This window comes from Delphinapterus leucas, chromosome 1 (assembly GCF_059928025.1).
Source record: "Delphinapterus leucas isolate spDelLeu-1000000601 "Yukka" chromosome 1, BTC_Dleu_Yukka2, whole genome shotgun sequence".
Taxonomy (NCBI): Eukaryota; Metazoa; Chordata; class Mammalia; order Artiodactyla; family Monodontidae; genus Delphinapterus; species Delphinapterus leucas.
The window spans coordinates 148,571,166-148,590,956 of NC_143129.1; the positions used below are offsets into that span (position 1 = coordinate 148,571,166).

At 35.4% G+C, this 19,791-nt stretch overlaps 1 protein-coding gene across 8 annotated transcripts in view; it reads left to right on the forward strand.

Moving 5' to 3' along the window:
* Window positions 1-19,791, forward strand: part of FAF1 (Fas associated factor 1) — a 487,383-nt gene that overhangs the window by 280,993 nt on the left and 186,599 nt on the right. For all 8 annotated transcript variants that reach the window (XM_089922958.1, XM_089923008.1, XM_089922966.1 and 5 more), the window contains one exon: window positions 16,489-16,575. In XM_089922958.1, coding sequence (XP_089779084.1) covers window positions 16,489-16,575 — 87 coding nt within the window. The remainder of the gene's footprint in view (window positions 1-16,488; window positions 16,576-19,791) is intronic.

The window sequence follows — 19,791 nt, forward strand, 5'->3', positions numbered from 1 at the left end:
ATAGTTAACAGTACTGTATTTTATACTTAAAAATTTGCTAAGAGGGTGGATCTTATGTTAAGTGTCCTTATCACAAAATAAAAGTAATAGTAATGATAATAAATGAAGAGGATAGGAGGAATCTTTTGGAGGTGAGGGATGGATTTATGGCATAAATTGGGATGATAATTTCGTGGGTTTAACTCATCAAATTGTACACATTAAATATGTATAGCTTTTTGTATTTTAATCATACCTCAATAAAGTAGTTTAAAAAAGAAAAATTGTGGGGACTTCCCTGGTGGTCCAGTGGTAAAGAGTCCACCTTGCAATACAGGGGACGCGGGTTCGATCCCTGGTCAGGGAACTGAGATTCCACATGCCGCAGGGGAACTAAAGCCTACGTGTCACAACTACTGAGCCCATGCACCTCAGCCAGAGAGCCTGGGTGCCGTGAACTACAGAGCCCACGTGTCCGCACACCACACTACAGAGCCCACCCGCCCAGCCTGCGTGCCACAACTAGAGAAGAGAAAACCCACATGCCACAACTAGAGAGGAGCCTGTGTGCCACAACGAAAGATCCTGCATGCCTCAGTGAAGATCCCACATGCTGCAACTAAGACCTGATGCAGCCAAAAATGAATAAAATAAATAAGTAATCGATAAATCTTTAAAAAAAGAAAAATTCTGAAAATAGTTAATATCTACAAAGTGCTTAGATTAGTACCTGTAAGTGCTATTTGAATGTCTGCTAAATAAATTAATTAAATTCATAAATTTTACTGCACATTGAGTACATATAATTCTTTAACCACTTGGATCCCAATATTTTCAATAAAACTTCATGATGCAAAGATATATTACAACTCAAGTGTCAATGTCTAAAAATCACATCTTAAATATGTGTTTTATAAGTATCTTCCAGTGTGATTATTAAATTGAAAAGAAAAAATTTTTCTTTTTTTCTGGAATGAGATGGAATGGGTAAAAAGTAATTTGTTTCATTTTCAAATGTTCATATGGTTGATCTTTAGAAACTAAGACTTTTGTTTAGTGCAATGGGTACTGGTGTGATACGGTAGAAAAAACACAGATTGTTAAAGTTGGAAGGGATAGAGTTCAAATCCAGGTCTGCCACTTTAATAAAGTCATTTCTGTATACACAGGGTTGATGTGAGCATGAAATGTAGTAACACATGTAAAGTGGGTAGATCAGTGCCCCGGCATTCAATAAATGGTAGTTGCAGCTGTTATAATTGTCTCTTCTCTACCCTCCTAATACTTTATTGATATCTTTATCCTTATAATTATCACATTGTACCATGAATATTTGTTTCTGGGTGTGACCCTCACTGGGCTGTGACTTTCTTGAAGGCAATAATATTATCTCCATCTATCTTTGTATCTCTCCTGCAGAGGTTGCACACTGACAACTACAAGACCGTTTTGTCTGGCTACGAGTTTTTGTCCCAGAGTGTTTTAAATTTGAACTGGTTGCCAACATTTAAAAGTTTAAAAGCTTCACATTTCAAGACAAAACAAAACAATGCAGGATTCCTGGCTTCTGGCTTTTCTCAAAGAATCAGAAAATTCTAGCAATACTGAACCCCACATTTTCCATAGCAGCAATCAGCTGTTCTGGAGTAGCAGCTACCTCCTTCGAGAGGCATGCTGTCTGGTTTGCCACAGTCCCCAACACCCCAATATTACCTCCTTAAAACTAAGGCTGAGGGGCTTCCCTGGTGGCGCAGTGGTTGAGAGTCCGCCTGCCGATGCAGGGGACACGGGTTCGTGCCCCGGTCCGGGAGGATCCCACATGCCGCAGAGCGGCTGGGCCCGTGAGCCATGGCCGCTGAGCCTGCGCGTCCGGAGCCTATGCACCGCAATGGGAGAGGCTACGACAGTGAGAGGCCCGCTTACCGCAAAAAACAACAACAACAACAAGAAAAAAAACAACTAAGGCTGAATGCCGTTTGCCCATCACATTTCACTCGTTTATATTTCCTCTCTGGCTACTCTAGACACTTGCATATGAGAAAGCTTGCTCTAGTGACAGGGTTTGGAACTTAGGAAGTGCTCAACGAATGTTTGTTGAATGAATGAATGAATGAAAGAACCATAAACATGCACGTATAGAAGGTTTACCAGATTTACTTTAAAGTGTCGAAGGAGATATGGGTCTAGCTGTACTTTAGCAACAGCTATTCCCATCATCTTTTTCAATATACAGCATGAGGAAGGAATGGTTATGTTGGGGGGCAGTCAGAGAACGATGCTCTGAAATAACTGGCTTTCATTGGATGTGATTACTAGGCTACCACATTTTCAAGAATAGACACCCTCAGATTTATTCACTACTAGTGTAATGCAATGAAACATGACAAAAAATAAAATATGGGGACTTCCCTGTTGTCACAGTGGGTAAGAATCCGCCTGCCAATGCAGGAGACACGGGTTCGAGCCCAGGTCCAGGAAGATCCCACATGCTGCAGTGCAACTAAGCCCATGCGCCACAACTACTGAGCCTGCGCTCTAGAGCCCGTGAGCCACACTACTGAGCCCAAGTGCCACAGCTACTGAAGCCCATGCGCCTAGAGCCCGTGCTCTGCAACAAGAGAAGCCACTGCAGTGAGAAGCCTGCGCACCGCAACAAAGAGCAGCCCCCGCTCACCGCACCTAGAGAAAGCCCGTGTGCAGCAATGAAGACCCAACACAGCCAAAAATAAAAAGATAAATAAATTTATTTTAAAATAATAGAATATCAAATGCACTTGCCATTTATTTTGGAATGCATGACAATATCTTTTCACTTAAGCAAAACATACAAACAACACCCAACTGTGTTTGAAGACAAGGTATCTTTGATCAGAACTCTGAAATATTCCTTTGAGTTAGCTCTTAGTATAATAAACTTTATTAATTTGTACCTGACGGTAATTTGGTATTTATGATTATTTAGTCTAGTTGAACTGATGCATGTCTGTGAAGGAGGGGTTAGCCAAGTAAGTGAAAAGTATGGGTGACAGTTCTTTGGTAAGGATTGGGGGGGTAATGGTCTACTGGAAAACTAGTTTTAGTTTTGGGGGGAAGTATCATAAACAGTAAAAAAGAGAAAGTGCCTCAGGGTCCCATAGGTTTCTTTTTGAATCCTGCTTCTGCTACGTACTTGGAGAATTTGGACCCTCATTTGCATTTTCTATAAAGAATAAAAACTGCATTGAAGTTGATAATAAGAATTAGAAAACATATATATGTATGTAAAGCATCTGACAGAACCTTTGCATTTCATGTTTTCTTTGCCTGGAACACTCTTTCTGGGATTTGTACCTTCTCATTCAGGATTCAACACATCTAAAGTAGAGAATGACTGGGAGGAGTAGAACTTAACCTAATTCTGAAATTATCTTGTTTATATATTCATATTTCTTTTTTGTCTCTTTTCGCACCCCTCCCCCCACCATACACCTACTATGTAGAATGAACGTAAGCTCCATGAAGACAGAGACTTTGTCTTTTTAGTCATGTCTTTTTAGTCACTACTACAATATAGTGCCTTCCTCTAGTAGACACACTCAATAAATGTTTGTTGACTGGCTGGACAGCTGAATGAATGCTCATGAATTATTAGCATTCAGTGAATGTACTTGTTAAACTTAGACCAGGTTTATTAGTTGCTTATATTGATAAGTCCAGTGAGAAATTCTCCTAGCACTTTGTTAACAGTACATTATGTATTTCTTTTAAAGTATATTTTACTGTCACCCTAATTTTTAGCACTAATAAAGAGATGAAATGGCTTTTGTAAGGAGGCAAAAGTTTTATATTTAATTCTTTTTTTTTTTTGTTGCGGTACGCGGGCCTCTCACTGTTGCGGCCTCTCCCATTGCGGAGCACAGGCTCCAGACGCGCAGGCCCAGTGGCCATGGCTCACGGGCCCAGCCGCTCCGCGGCATGTGGGATCTTCCCGGACCGGGGCACGAACCCGTGTCGCCTGCATCGGCAGGCGGACTCTCAACCACTGCGCCACCAGGGAAGCCCTATATTTAATTCTTAACTCAGTCCTATCTGTAATTTTTTCATTCATTTATTCAGTCATTTTACCTTTAAAATAAAAATTTTACATTACCTTTAAAATAAAAGTCCTATAACAAGTGTATGTGTGTTGTAAATAACAGTTTATTCATTTTCTTCCCAACTAGATTTGGTTCCTTAAGGGAGTGTAGAAATCTGTATCTTGTCTACTCCCCACTTTCTTTGCTGTATTTTAGTCACTTAAGTAATAGATGCTCAGTAAGAACTTATTGAATCAATAAGGGACTGCGTATGAGACTGGTAGTGGCTGTAGCATCCCTTACACGTGTCTTTCCAGCTCTGCTTCTAAGACTGTTTTAGGGACCTTGGCCCAAAAGAAGGAATTAATTTTGAATCATCACACACTTAAATAAAAAAAAAACTGCCAGGTGTACAGGAAACATGATTTATTATAGTAACATCTAAATCATTGTAGTCATTCCCAGGTAACCATTTTATATATGAATGCATGAATTGATGAATAATTAGACCCATATAATGTGACAGCTACGTAAGTTATAAGCTTACATTTTTAACTAAAGAATGTTCTACTGTCTTGGATATTTAATTATTATAATATGTTATAGTTCATTATTGTTCTTTTTCTTTTTTTTCAAGTAAGGTATCATTACGTGTATTCTATCATTATTCCTTTAATTATGTGGAATTAGTGCATATAGTTCCTATTAAAAACAATGAAAGAATAAGTATGAAAAATTAATTTAGCACAATATTTCTTCTTTGTGTCTCAAGGACTATAAAGAAATAAGAATGAGTTGAAGCATGTTTAAGTATATAGTATGTATATATAGTATACATAGTATATATAGCGTGTATATATAGTATAGTAAACAGCAGTGGTATATTTTTGTGTTGCTCTATATTCTCTACTTTCTTCATTTTAATCCACTATCCAGTAGGGTAGCTACTAGCCACATGTGGCAATTTAAATTAATTAAAGTGAAATAAAGTTTGAAATCATTTTTCTTAGTCACACTAGCTGTGTTTTAATTACTCAGTAGCCACATGGGACTAGTGGCCACCCTATTGGACAGCACAGATATAGAACATTTCTGTCATCACAGAAAGTTCTTTTAGCAGCTGGTAGGCCATCATATACACAATTCCTTATCCCTTATTTTGCCACATTTACATTAGATTTTTTTTGTTTGTAATTTGAAAATGAAGTTTAATATGTCTTAGAAATACTACTTTGCTTAACTTCTTGAAATCTCTTTTCCCCAAAATGGTTGTTTTATCAACTATATATTTAAAACAATGTTTCTATTTTCCATATATTAAGATAGTCAACACCTGCCATTTTCATCATTATTTAAGACTCTAAACTCTGTGATGAATACAGTTGAAGTAATGCCTTTAGGTATTATTCACTTTTAAGACAACACAACATATGATAATGTCTCCATGTGCCTTTTTTACCATGTACAATGAAAAAAATACTTATTAAATGGTGATTTTTCCCCCCTTTATCTTATTAAGTAAATTATATGGACCTTTTTTATGGAAGCCTTCATAGTTAGAGATGTAAAACAGCAATTTCTTGGTTCTATAGCATGACATAGTTCAGAGCTGAGATTAGAGAAACCCCGTAGAGTTGTTAATACTTGAGGGCATCCCCAACTAGAAAAGTATGTGAATTTAGGCATGGGAGGAAGGAAGGATCTGCTTTAAATTTAGTGTAGGGTCACTGAATCTTAATGATAGATTAAACAAGGGAGGTAGAATAATGAATAGGGGTATGCAGTGTGTAGCACTAATACCAGAAGTCCATGGTTTGTGGCGGTTTTTTAATGTCCTTTCCCATATGGTTTTGAATAGAGTAGGTTATGGCAGGGATGAGCTAAGGAATAGCTTTGTTAATGAATAAATAGGAGTAATTTTTTTTAACAGGAGACTTCAGGCTGTTTATTTAGAATGCCTGCTTATTTGATAAATCATGTGATTAAAATTTTTTCTGATCTTAATAATACATTAAGAGGTGATACTAAGGTATTCCTGTTATTTTCTTTATAAATCAGCTGTATTTTCATTTCAGAGCCAGTCCTAACAGTAAAACCTTTGGGGTGTGATTTAACTGCCTCAATTAAAAGCCAGTTGTGTGGAGCTTCTGAGCATTGGCATCATCAGTCCTTAGTTAGGGTTTAGTGTACAGTATTAGACTTTCGTTCATGGTGTCAATGCGCTTTGAAAGGTTTAATTAAATTGTCATTTGGAACCAGTCTCCAACTCTACCTCATTCACCTAAAATTAACTAGGTACGTAATTTTGGTGGTTATCCTCTTATTATAACTTTGCTCTTGGCCAAGGCAGCTACTTTTCTTAAGATATCCTTCCTGCCCTTCCACCCACATTTATCTCAGAGAGAGTAATGCTAAAATTAAGCTGATCTTGGAAAGTAGCAAGTTAAAAGCAGAAAACCTGACCAGACACACTTTTAAATATCTCTCAGGGCTCTTCTTTGGAGACTACTTAATATTTCCAAAAGGAGAGGTTAAGTAGGTTGTCTTTGGTGCCTTGGTTAAGCAGAGGGAAGGGAAATGTAACTCTCCTGACTCCAGGGCCCCAAATGCAAACACTGGCCTAGTTGTTCCCAAACTTTCTCCTTGATGTGGGTGACTTGAATGGTTTATTTTCACTTGATGAGCCACACCCCCAGGCACTTTAGTATTCATGGCAGACCCCCACACTAAGTCCCTTTGTTGTCTTTGTTTTTTGCACTTTTTTGTTAACAAGAAAAGATAAAATTATTAGAGACCTGATTATAGACTGAGGTTCCATTGCTGATGGTTCCCACCACTTTTTTCAACATCTCAGAGAAAGGCAAAAGCCTGGATGGGCAACAGACAGCAGCAAAGCAAACATAAACATTATGTCTGAGCATCATTGTGGTGCTACCAGAGTTGGGAAGGATACACACAGTCTTCGTCAAAATATAAAGATGGGTCTTCACCAAAAACAGTAAGACTGCCAGCATCTGAAAAATTTTGAAGTTGCTATAGAAGCAATGGTCCTTTAAGGGAAAGAAAAAAATTCTTACGAGGAAAGAAGAAATGGATTAAGAATTTTTTAAAATCTGCATTATCATCCTGACTTAGGCATTAACTAAGTGAATGACATTTGCAAGGCAAGTAGTTTAATTTGTCTATGTGTGTGTGTGTAAAATTTAAAAGAAAATACAGTTATGTGAAAAACAAATTAGCAGAGTAGATTAATGGCATTGCCCTACATCATCTTCCTTATAGATGTAATTTTATTTTAGAACTAAAGAGGTTGCAAATAAGACAGATATCTGATCAGGGTTTCACTTGTTCAAATCAAAAGCACAGAAGAGGGGTTGGCAACAGTGTCCAACCGTTGAGAGAGGGAAAACTGGAATAACAAGACAGGGCAAATTGATTTACTGTATATTGGCAAAGCAGAAGCAGCAGGCGCATAGTGTGAATGTCTTCCTATATTTTTATTCCAGACGAAACTCTTATCATTAGTGTTGGGTAGAGACTCAGACGGCATTGGGCAAAAGTATATACAAGGAAGAGCCTTTGCTAACCCTCACACGATAAAGTTTATTTACTGTTTTAACTGTTCTTCTCCTTTTACCTTGATTTATTTTACTTGAAAATTTTTTATCTTGCTATTTCTTTCCCAGCTGTGTGTGACACCAGGAACCCTCTTACTGTGAAGGCAGCATTCAGTCATTGAACCAATAACAAGGTGCTATTTATTCTTGCAGTTGTCCTTCCTCTAACAGCACTTAAAGTACAAAACTGACAGCCTGTAACTGCTCTTCATTGCCTGTTACAGCACAACAGGTATGAAGAGGCTCAGTTACTCTCTTGACAGAGTGTTCACCCATAGTTGGTCACTCGTACTCTTACTTGTTACCAGTTAATGCTCACCGTTCAGAGTAAGGGTAATGAGTCTTATGGAAAATTCTTACCCGTTACAATTATAAAAGTGTCAGGTGAAAAAAAATTTTAAAGATAATAACCGTTTATTTTATAGAAGAGGAAATTCAGGCTCAGAGAAGGTATGTCATAGTCATAAAAGAATCTAGACTTTAGAGTCTTGTAGAACTCAATTAAATCCAAATCTCACCATTTACTAACTGGAGTAACCTTAGGCAAATTATTTATTGTCTCTGAGCCTCAGTTTCCTTGTTTGTAAAACGAAGATAATAATACATGTAAAAGTTTATTGTGAGGATATGTTAACATAAAATCTAGTTCCTGGTCTATAGAAGATGCTCAATAAATGTTCAGTTGCCTTTCTCTTTCCTTTCCCTTTCCTCTACTCAGGGTCACTCAGATAGTTAGTGGCACAGCTGAAGTGAACACCAGGTTGTTCTGACTCCAAGTACATATCTTTACTTTGAATGAAAACAAAATTTTTAAGAAAATTTTCTTATTGCAGAAGTAATAGACACTTAGAAAAGATAGATACACAGAAAATAATAGTCATAATCCCATGATGCAGAGGGAACAAATTTTAACATTTGTTCTATATCTTTTTTTCTGTGCATATATATAGTGTACATACATATGTACATATACATATATGTATAACTTAATAAACAGAAATGGGCATAATTTTGTAACTTGGTTTTTCTTTAATATTTAACAACTTTTTATGTTATTAAATATTCTTCTCCATTGGAGTCAGCAAACTTTTTCTGCAAAGGGCTAGATAATAAATATTTTAGGTATTGCAGGGCATGTGATCTCTGTTGCATCTCCTCAGGTGTGCCCTCATGATAGTACAAAAGCATCCACAGACAGTATGTAAACAAATGGAGGCAGTGGTGTTCCAATACAACTTCATTTACAGAAACAGACAGCAGACTGGATTTAGCCTATTACTGGATATTAAATTTGTGCCAGTTTGTGTGTGTGTGTGTGTGTGTGTGTGTGTGTGTGTGTGTGAGATAATAAGACTGCAGTGAATATCTTTGTAGCTAAATATTTGGCTTACATGTACTATTATGTCCTTAAGATTAACTTGTATACCGCTTCTGACATTATAACAAATGGTTTGTCTACTAAAATTCAGACTTAAAAATCAAAGTACTTCTGGTATACAAGTATTTCTTGGTTTATGTGACCAATTTTTAAAGTTGTACATAAAATTGAACTTTATAAAATGGTTTAAGGTTAAAGTAAAACACCTTAAAAATGTTCTTATAATTGTTCCAGTTATTTCTAGGATTTATTTTTACTTTTTAAAAAAATATTTATTTATTTGGTTGCTCCGGGTCTTAGTTGCGGCAGGCGGGCTCCTTAGTTGCGGCACATGGGCTTCTTAGTTGTGGCTCACGGGCTCCTTAGTTGTGGCATGCAAACTCTTAGTTGTGACATGCCTGTAGGATCTGGTTCCCTGACCAGGGATTGAACCCAGGCCCCCTGCATTGGGAGCACAGAGTCCTAACCACTGTACCAACCAGGGAAGTCCCTAGGATCGACTTTTGACTTAATTAGTGTTTTACTTTGTGGAAGGACTTATAAATTAATTTACCTGATTCTAAAAGGGGAAGTTTTAAGAGCATTTAATGAGTGACTGAGTGACTGATGTTTGATTCATTGTGGACAATAAAAAACATTCGCTTCTATGGTATCTATTAGGCTATTGTTGGAAAAACTTTGCTCTTACACTGTTTCCATAAAGTATAGAGAGGAAATATTGCCTTCTAGGATAAGGTCTTGACTGATTGATATGAGGTTAACCTCCCACTGTTTTTCCTTTGGGTCTTGTTTCAGGTAGCCTATGAGAGAGACCAAAAAAACAAACCAAAAACTGTTTAGTCTTTCCTTTGCTTCAAACAGTTCTCTGGTCTTTAGGGACATTTCCTCAATTCAGCTGATAGGTACAGGTGTCTTCCAAGTTTATTTAGTGTGACAATAGATCATTTATTGTGGATTTGCAGTTTTACTGTAATACCAAATATATATTATAGCCAGAAAGCAATCACACTTAAACTTAAGGCAGAAAAACTGAAGATTAACACAGATTTTCAATGATGAAGATTATTATTTATCAATTATTTCAGTGCTATGGAGTCTGTAGTGAAGTAGTGCTATCTTTCATTACTTTCTTAGACTAAAAATAATCACTTTATCATCGAAAAAATTACAGCACTTCTAGAATTTCCCTAACAAATCATTATTAATCATGTTCATTCTCAAAAGGGCTAGCTACCTTAGGCAAGAGTTCAAAGACTTTTGAATCAGTAAGTTAGAAAGACATGGCTATCTGGGAGAGCCTATAACTCACACAATGCTTCTTAAACTTTGGCTTGGTAAGAATTACCTAGAGAGCTTGTTAGATCACATATTGTGGGGTCCCAGCATTTCCAGTGCACTAGGCCTGGGACAGGTCCCCTGAATTTTCATTTCTAATAGTTTCCAGGTGATACTAATACTGCTTGTCCAGGTACCACACTTTGAGAACCACAGATGCAGAAAAATAATTGTTCCCATTTGTGAAACATACTCAACCTTGCTCATTTATAAATGTTTTCTTCACTCTTTAAGAGTTCTCTTTTAAAATCCAGGCTTAACCTTTAACTAAAGATATGAATTAATTTTAATAAATTTATGGCCATTAGTTCAGTTACTTTATGATCTAACATTGCAATTTTTATATCATTTTCACCCACACCAAACTTTTAGGATAGGAAATTCTGAATATAACCATGTTTCTAATGAAAGTGTTAAATCTTTACCTTGATAGTTTTTCAGGATGTCTAAAATCCATTTCTAACTATATGCATTCAAACTAGTTTCCGTATTTGCTTAGCTTTATTGTCATCATTCCCAGTAATCTCTTAAGATGCCGGTTGTCAGATTTCTTTGCAGACAAGTAAGAGGTGAAATAAGTTTTTAAAGTATGGTACAAAGCAAAACTTAGTTACAGTTGTTGGAATGAAGAATTCAGTTAGAGCCAAAAAATGTTTTAATAGAACAGAACGCAGCCTAAAGCCTGGTTGAAAGCAACTTCAATTTTACAGTTTTCTTCAAACAACATCCTCATTGTTTTCTGGAAAGATGGTATTTGAGAAAAAGAAATGTCTCGAGTTACTGTTTTTATGAGGAGAGAATTGCTGAGTCTCTTAAATGGTTAATGAGAAGAAGTAATAGTTAAACACTTGAAGCATTGATTTCTGATTTGAATTCTCCAACACAGGCCAGCCCTGAGGGAAGGGGGAAAAAAAAGCTTGCTAATTAACATTTGATTACTGATGCCACCTTCTCATTCCCCTTGCACCATCCGGTTTCAAGTGTTTTTGTTCAAGAAGGATTTTTAGGAGGGTTTTAACTTGCATCATAGTAAAACAAATCCATGTGCAATTGCAACGAGTATACAATATGTTAAAAAAGAAGAAAAAGAAAAGTCCTTAGATATGAAGTATGTGTTCAAAACCCAGTCTGTATCAGAAGTGATTGGTTTCTTAACTATTATAAGCCTTTCAGAGCACCAGTGATTGCTAAGAAACTGGAACTAAGCCTAGTCTGTATGTCTTGTTTAACACGCACACACACACACAAATACTTATTTATTCAGTGCAGTTATTATTTAGCAAACTCTTAACTGGAGCATCATTTGATGGTGTGAATTACTTGGAGTTCAAATTTTGATACTCTAAAATTTGGATAAGCTCAGGTTCTAATATGACCAAAGGCCTCTTTCTTCTAAGACTGATAAGAGAATGAGATACATATATGTAGTTTCAGGGTGCTTTTTCGTAAGGGTTGTAATCTGTCATAGTATTCTTAATTCAGAAAATCTAGAAACTAGAGTGCTAACAAATTGATAACTGTTCTAAGCAATTAAATATTTGGTTTCTATTTTTTGCCATATTAAAATATTTGATATGTGAAAAGTCATAGGCCAGATTTCAAAATTTTAAAGATGTTGAAATAAATTAATAGAACTTTACAACTGTATCACTTAGCTTGTAGTATTCTGGCAAAACCATAGCCTGTTTGGTTGATGAAATAGTTATTTGGAAAACCAGTATGACAGGTTTTATTTTTAAATGAGATCTCCTGGGAGAAGAGTATTATTTAGTCTTTTCTTTAAAAAAAAAAAAATCTAGACTTTTCAGTGTAATTAAAAGCAAAAACTAAGACTTTTCTTTATCCAAGAAAAAAAATTCACATAAAATGTTTATTATATCTGTATTTCTTAACTGAAATTATTGGCAATTTTCCTTTTTGATATGTTGTATTAGTCACTCTTTACTATTTTTCTTTCATTTTCTAGTCTTATGGTTTTGAACTTTCCCTCTTTACTTGTTTATCTTAAATATATTTAGCTCTTCTTTTCCTGTATCTGGGATTAACCCCAATATTTTCAAAAAATCATAGAATTTTAGAGCTTTGAAAATCAGTACTGATCTTGTTTTATTCTTTTCGAATATTGAATAAACTAGGTCTCAGGTTCCACCAACTTGCACCACAGTAACAGCAGAATTAGGACTAGAAATCTAGTTCTCTGCCTCTCATTATGCCACAATACCTCAAACTTTGTTGCTTTTCTATAATCAGAATCTGCTTTCACTTGGATAATACCTGAATGAAATTTAAAATTCCCTAAAATGTTTTTCAATAGTGTGACCAACGTTTAGCTCACAACATTTAGCTATAAAATATAGCTGACAAAGTTATCTACCAAGTTTTATATTTTTCAGTTTGAATAGCTACAGACAGCTCATTTAAGGCTAATCTGAGCCTCAAAATTCGGCCTTTAGCAGAGTAACTTCCTAAGAATTTTTTTTCTAAGAAATTCTGATAAAATTTAACTGAAATATAAAACTGTTTGAAAATTTATGGAACTCAAAATTTTGTGGGAGATGAATGTCTTATATAATTTTATTTCGAGCAGGTCATAAAAAAATGATCTTTTTCCCAGTGCTGTGTTTATCATTGAAATTTCCACAATGAGGAAATATGAAGTTTGAAGTGGAGATCATTGCTTACATTGTTTTATTAACAATGAAAACAAATATAAGGAAGTAAATCAATACTGCATTAATTCTGTACTATTTCAAGGTAATCTGATTCAAATATTTTTTTCTTAGTCACAAACAACTGTCTTATATGAAGCAATGGGGGAGAAGTGAAACTGTCCTTTTAGAAAATCTGGAAAATAAGCTCTGGAAAATCTATTGTCAATCCAGAACACTTAATCCAAATACAGTATAGTTTGTAACATAATTTTAATGTTCAGCTGGTAATCAAAGCATTTATTAAATTTTTTCAGAACTAATTGAAACATTTGCATAGTTTAGCAGCCTAAAATCTCATAGATTTAGAGCTTAATGCATAACAAGAATTGAAAAGATTATGAAGATTCAGCATAATCTTGAGCCAGTGCTGATCAAAGAAAGTATGTAAGACAAAAAGGCCCTTAGGAAATGTTACCCTGTGAAGTGCCACTTGTCCTTAACTGGAATTTAACACAAATCTCTAAAGATGAAACTCCATCAGAAGTAGCACAGTAATTGCAGCTGGGCATGCCAGCTACAGCATCCTAGCCTGTATGTGTGTTCTTTCTGCCTCTCTCAAGTGCTCTTAAATCTCTCAAATCACTCAGTCTCTCAACCTTCCCCCTCGCCTGGCCCCCCTTTTCTCCCCTTCCCTTTGGTCCTTCCTCTCTCCCTCCTCTGTTCCTCCATCCTTCTCTCTCTGAGAAAACTGTGTCCTTCATTTGATTCATGATGACCATAAATTCATCTGCATCATTTTATACTTAGCTATATTTTGTCATTCAGCTTTCCTAGAATACTAATTTTTTAAAAGAATCATTTTTACTTTTGCTTTGTGTACATTTCTGATTTTTTTTCTTCCCTACAGAATTGTCACTTAAAATTTTAATTAAATAAGACCATCAATAAAGACAGTAGAATTTTTTAATCTCTGTTAATAAGACCATCATTCATTATGTACTTTTGCTGTCTTATCACTTGTCTTTCTTCCATATAATGGTAAAATCTGCCTATGGTTTCAGCACTGATAAACATGGAATTATTTTTGAAAAACTAATTTGTTTTCACTTACGTTGTGTAGTGATTATGGTTTAACACGAGGTTCTTTTGGCTTACTTTCAGAAACGCTGTGAATTTAGCTTTTCCATCGGAACAATCAAACATTAGCCAAATATGGTTTACGTTGTACCCTCTCAGCCAAGTTCTTTCTGCATTAACCAGTTTATTCTATGACAAGTTGCTTAACAGATGTCATTCTGGGGAGAACAATGAAGCCAAATACTTGTGCAATGGCTAACATTACTCTAACTTTGATCACTTTTGTTCAGCACATCAGTCTGGCGTTGTGCTTTATACCAACATAACACTATAGCCAGAACATGCTTTTCAGGCTTAGAATAGCAAAGGAATGTTATTCATTCAGCGCAGTTACAGATGAGTTAATGAAAGAAGAAAAATACTGTTTATTTCATAATACCGTGTTGTTGTGTTTTGGAATTAAGGTGGAATTTAAAGAATCTCACTCCAGAGTTATTTGTTTATATACTCAACTCATAGTATTTGTGTATATTCTCCAATGCAAGGGTAGCCTTGCCACCTTTCCAACAGATGTAAATATTTGTCCTGCCTTCCCCTCTACCTTCAAAATAGCTGCTGACCCTTGGCTTATCTAGACAACATAATTAAAACTAACTTTAAGAAAGGAATTTTTTGCCTTGAGGCCTAAAATTTCCTCATACTCCTTCTGTCCTCTCACTTTTTTATTAATAAACAATAATAATAATATTTTGTGTGTATGGAACACCTTTCCCCCAGAGCACCAATGTTTAAGCGTGACAGAATAGTCCTAGCTAGTGGAAGTGGTAAGAGGTTAGATTGCATTTGGCTAAATTGTTGGGTTGATAATGACTAATGAAAATTTCCAAACTTGATGTGACTGACCATAAACAAAATACTGCATGGTAGACTGGCCATTGCTAAGAATCTGTGAAAAAAAGCTGTGTGTTTGAATTGAGTGGGGATCAAGCCATGCCCCCAAGTGCCTCAACTCTCATTTACCAAGTCTTTTTTCACAGGTGTACATTAGAGATAAAAATAGATTAAGTTCTGGGTTTTGTTTTGTTTCTTTCTTTCCCCAGTGAATATATTTCTCTCTTTCACTGGAAGGGTAACTTAGATGTGTTTATGTATAGTAAACAGTAATGTGATACAAAATGTTGTAATTGGACAACATGATACTTCAGACTTCTGCATTTTAAAAACATGAATGAATGCTGCTTGTTTTCCACATTGAAGTCATTATAGAACTTATTATGTGCAGCATTTCAAAATTAGCTTCATTGTTACAGCAGGGTAGCCCCAAAACTAGCCTGAAGAGTTAGCTAAGGTGGATGATCTCTTCATTCTTACGATTTGATAATTTATTTTATTTGTAAATATGGAATGAAAGAGAATTTTTGTAATCTATTTAGAAAAGAAATCTAAAGAAAGATATGATAATTACTGGGTAAAAGAGTTTAACCTTCCAACACTTTATTCTGAAAAATTACTTACCTCTTCTCCTTTTAAAGTTAAAAGGTATTGGGAATTCCCTGGCAGTCCAGTGGTTAAGACTCTGCACTTTCATTGCTGTGGGCGCAGGCTCGATTCCTGGTTGGGGAACTAAGATCCCACCAGCCGCGTGGGTGTGGCCAAAAATAAACAAACAAACAAATAAAGTTAAAAGGTATAATGTTACTTTTGAGAGAAACAGTTTTTTAACTTTACCAGTATTTAAAATAAAAACTATCATTACTATATTTTCTTTTGGGGAAGGGCCTAAATAGCATATTAATGGATGGCTCTCAGCTAATAAATATTCTATTGAAATAGTTTCTAATTTGGAATGATTTCAAAGAAATAACCCTTTGCTGCTTTATTAATAAGTTGTTATATCTTTGAAACGTACATAAAACAATGAAGGAAGCTTCAGGTTTTTCCTTCCACCCCCTTGGAAAAAAAACTAACACTCTTTTCTGTCCCACTTAGAAACTAGAAACGTATCTTTTATTTGAACCATTGCATATCTTGAGTCATTGTTAAAATTAAATAGATTATAAAAATGTATAATTATAAATTAGGTCATGTAGTCTGTCCTACATGAACTGTGTACCTGAGGTTTCTTGACTGAAAAGAAACTTGAAGCCATCCAGGAACATAAAAATAATCAGCGGGGTGGGGTGGGGGGTTGTTAATTGAACTATTATTTCATCTAACCTTGGTTTAAATTTGGTTTAGATTTTTTAATAAAATTTTTATGATTTGTGTTTTTCTAGTTTCAGATTCTTGTTTTGAATCTCGAAAACAGAGGAAACACAGTGTATCACATAAATTGACTGGCAACTAACATAAGTCATGTGGAAACCCTATTTTAATTGTTCTCTTTCTTTTTATAGGTAAAGAGAAATGTGTATGACCTTACGAGTATCCCTGTTCGCCATCAGTTATGGGAGGGCTGGCCAGCTTCTGCCACAGATGACTCCGTAAGTGACAGTTGAGTTGGCAGTTTTATATCCTCCTCTCTCTTTTGCCACTTTCAGTCTAATTGGCAGTGATATTAAGCAGAATCAAATGCTTTGAATCCATTGGAAGAATTTTATAAATCAAATAATGTTGAGGATAAGACGAATTGTAATAATTTGAGTTCACTTGCAGAACTGGTGTCATAAGCCAAGTATATCAGCATTCTCTTGGTAGTGTTACAACATCAATATCAGGAACTTGATGCTGCTTAATTTGACTTAAATTTTTCCTTGATTAAAAAAATACAGATATTCAGATATTACTAATGAAATGTCCCAAACACAAAAATTTTTTCCCTAAATTACAGGTACTTCAAAATCAACCTAATCGTTTTATTTAATTTTAAAACTGCATCTCCCGTAGTTAGACCTGTACTTTAAAAAGTTACTTTTTATAGTTAATATTAATAGCACTCTATTCTTAAACACACTCATAATTTTCACTACCATAAAAAACTGGAAGAAAAGACCTAGTCTGTAATTTTTAACTATTATTACGTCTACTCATAATAATTTTCCTGTTGTAAATGTTGAAATGTTTCCTATCTCTGTCCTGTTTCCAGCGATTATTATTTTCCAAGAGAGTAAATTTTATCATCTGAGGAGGCCATTTTGGCTACTTTTATCATAATCTTGGTTGTTCTAACCAGATACCCATTTTTCTTTTAAAGTAAAAAATTAGAATGTTTCAAGAATTTTGAAGTAAGTCTTATTTTTAAAGTAAATAGGGCTAAAAAGATGTTACGACTTTGTAAACATCTTCTAACAATAAATATCCAAGTAATGATTATGGCCAAGAGTTTAATTACCTTTTTCTTATTTTCTAGTAAATATTACATTTCTATCTGGATAATAATTACTACTCCTCTCTCAGCACTACCATCATATACTTTAATCTAAAGGAATTCTTTGTGGAAGACAGAAACATTTTTGAACAATCTGTTTATGTAGATGTCACTTGAGTCTAATTATTCCACAATCTAAACACTGTGCCTTTGAAAAATGTTTTATGGATTATGAAACTTTAAAAATAATCAGAAGATAGCAAAATTTGTTTTTTAAGTGAACCCTTCAGAAAAAAATTATTTGTGTATAGGCAGTTACATTTATTTATAAACAACTGATTTTAATATTGACATTATAGCATATCATTAGAGTTATTGGTTGGTTGTCCATGGCTAAGTAGTAAGGATGTGGTTGTTGTTTTTAGTTTGTTTTTTCCCCATTAGACTGATAGAAAATGTGATACATTTATTTTTATAAAATTAAGAGAGTAACATACATAAATGATAGCTTTCTGTTTACCTGAGAAGACGTGAGGAAACCAGAAATGTTCTTAGCATTGTCTAATAACCTGCTACAATAAATAATAACTTTAATAGAAGAAAATAATTAAGATTGAGCATGTCACTTAAATTCTCTGAGTTTCAGTTACCTCACTGATCTGAAGAACTGTAATGAGGATTAGCGATAATATATATATATACAGTATTTGCCTCATAGTAGACACTCAGTAAATGAGAGTCAGTATTATAATTAATATTAACATAACTCAGAAAGAGATCACAGGCAGGAATTGACTGGTTTACATAAATGAAATGGTACCTGAGATTTGCTTCAAAATAACCTCTGGGGTTGGGGAAGTGAGTGGGGATATAGATAAATCCAAATTAGCTGTCTATTGATCATTGTTGAAGGTGGGTAATGTGTATATTTGATTTTTTTGTACTATTCTCTCAAGTTTTATGTATGTTTGAAAATTTCTATAATAAAAAGTTTGAAGCAAAAATAATTGTCTGGTTTAAGGTAATAAGGTCCAGAGATGTGGGTCTTAATAGGGTTGGAAATGCCAGCTGCTCTTGGGCTCCACACCTGTAGAAACCAGGCTGAAATAGGCTCATCAGAAGCAAGTTCCAAGAGTGATAGGCAAAATCAGTGAAATACAATAAATTCTTCTGTAACATAGTACCTTATACATTTTAGTTGTTAAAGCATTGACTTGAGTTGGCACTGTCTCACATTTTAATGATCTCACATTTTAATGATCTTTATTTAATTTTTTACCAAAGAGTTCTATGCAATTTCATTACTATGGGAAAATATGGAAAGCATCTAAAACTTACCATATGGAAGTCTGTGATGCTACCTGGTACTATAAGTCATAGCAGACACAAGAGGGAATCTCCATTAAGAAGCTTGATTCTCACTGCCTTATTTTTCATATTTCCACCTTGTCCCAGAACCTGTCAAGTGATGCCTGCCGGGCTTCCCTGGTGGCGCAGTGGTTGAGAGTCCGCCTGCCGATGCAGGGGACGCGGGTTCGTGCCCCGGTCCAGGAGGGTCCCACATGCCGCGGAGCGGCTAGGCCTGTGAGCCATGGCCAGAGCCTGCGCGTCCAGAGCCTGTGCTCTGCAACGGGAGAGGCCACAACAGTGAGAGGCCCGCGTACCGCAAAAAAAAAAAAAAAAAAAAAAAAAAAAATGATGCCTGCCTATACCTCCCCAGAGCATATGTTGCCACATTGGCAGGATGTTGCCTTGAGCTACATGATTGATACAACAAAGATGTTTAGGGCCAAGCTGCTTTTAATCGGTGCCATAGCAGATCCACTAACTCCAGTGCTTGAGTTTTGGCAAAAATTGCTTAAAACTGTAGTCTTTTAAGGAGTTTCTAGCCAAAGAAATGTCATGAAACCTTTCTTTCATTAGGACTATAAAAACTCATAAAGCTGGTGCTTGTAATCTGTATTGTTGCAGGCAATGATGGTGTTTTTCTACTTATTTAAATCACTCAAGTGGAGGCATCTGCTACAAAATAAGATCGTCCTCACAGCTTAGGGTATGAATTGGGTACAGCTGAGAAATGTCAGCTGTGTAAACAGCCTGAAATGTGTTACCAACAAAAATATAATTAATTTCTTTCCAAGACTATGTGCCATAACTGAATATTTAGGATGGTTTAACTTTCAGAGAAAGCACCTGAACATTTTCTTCCCAGTGCCAGCATAGAGGATTGGTTATAAAGGTCATTAAAAGTGAGGTTAGTTTGTACTTTTCCTGCTCAGTTGCAGAAATTTGTGTGGCTTTGAATATATAGTAGCTTTAGATACCAGTGGCTTCCATGAATTGATAGAAATATCTTAGATCAAGAAGTTACTATAAGTGGTGCTGGGAAAAC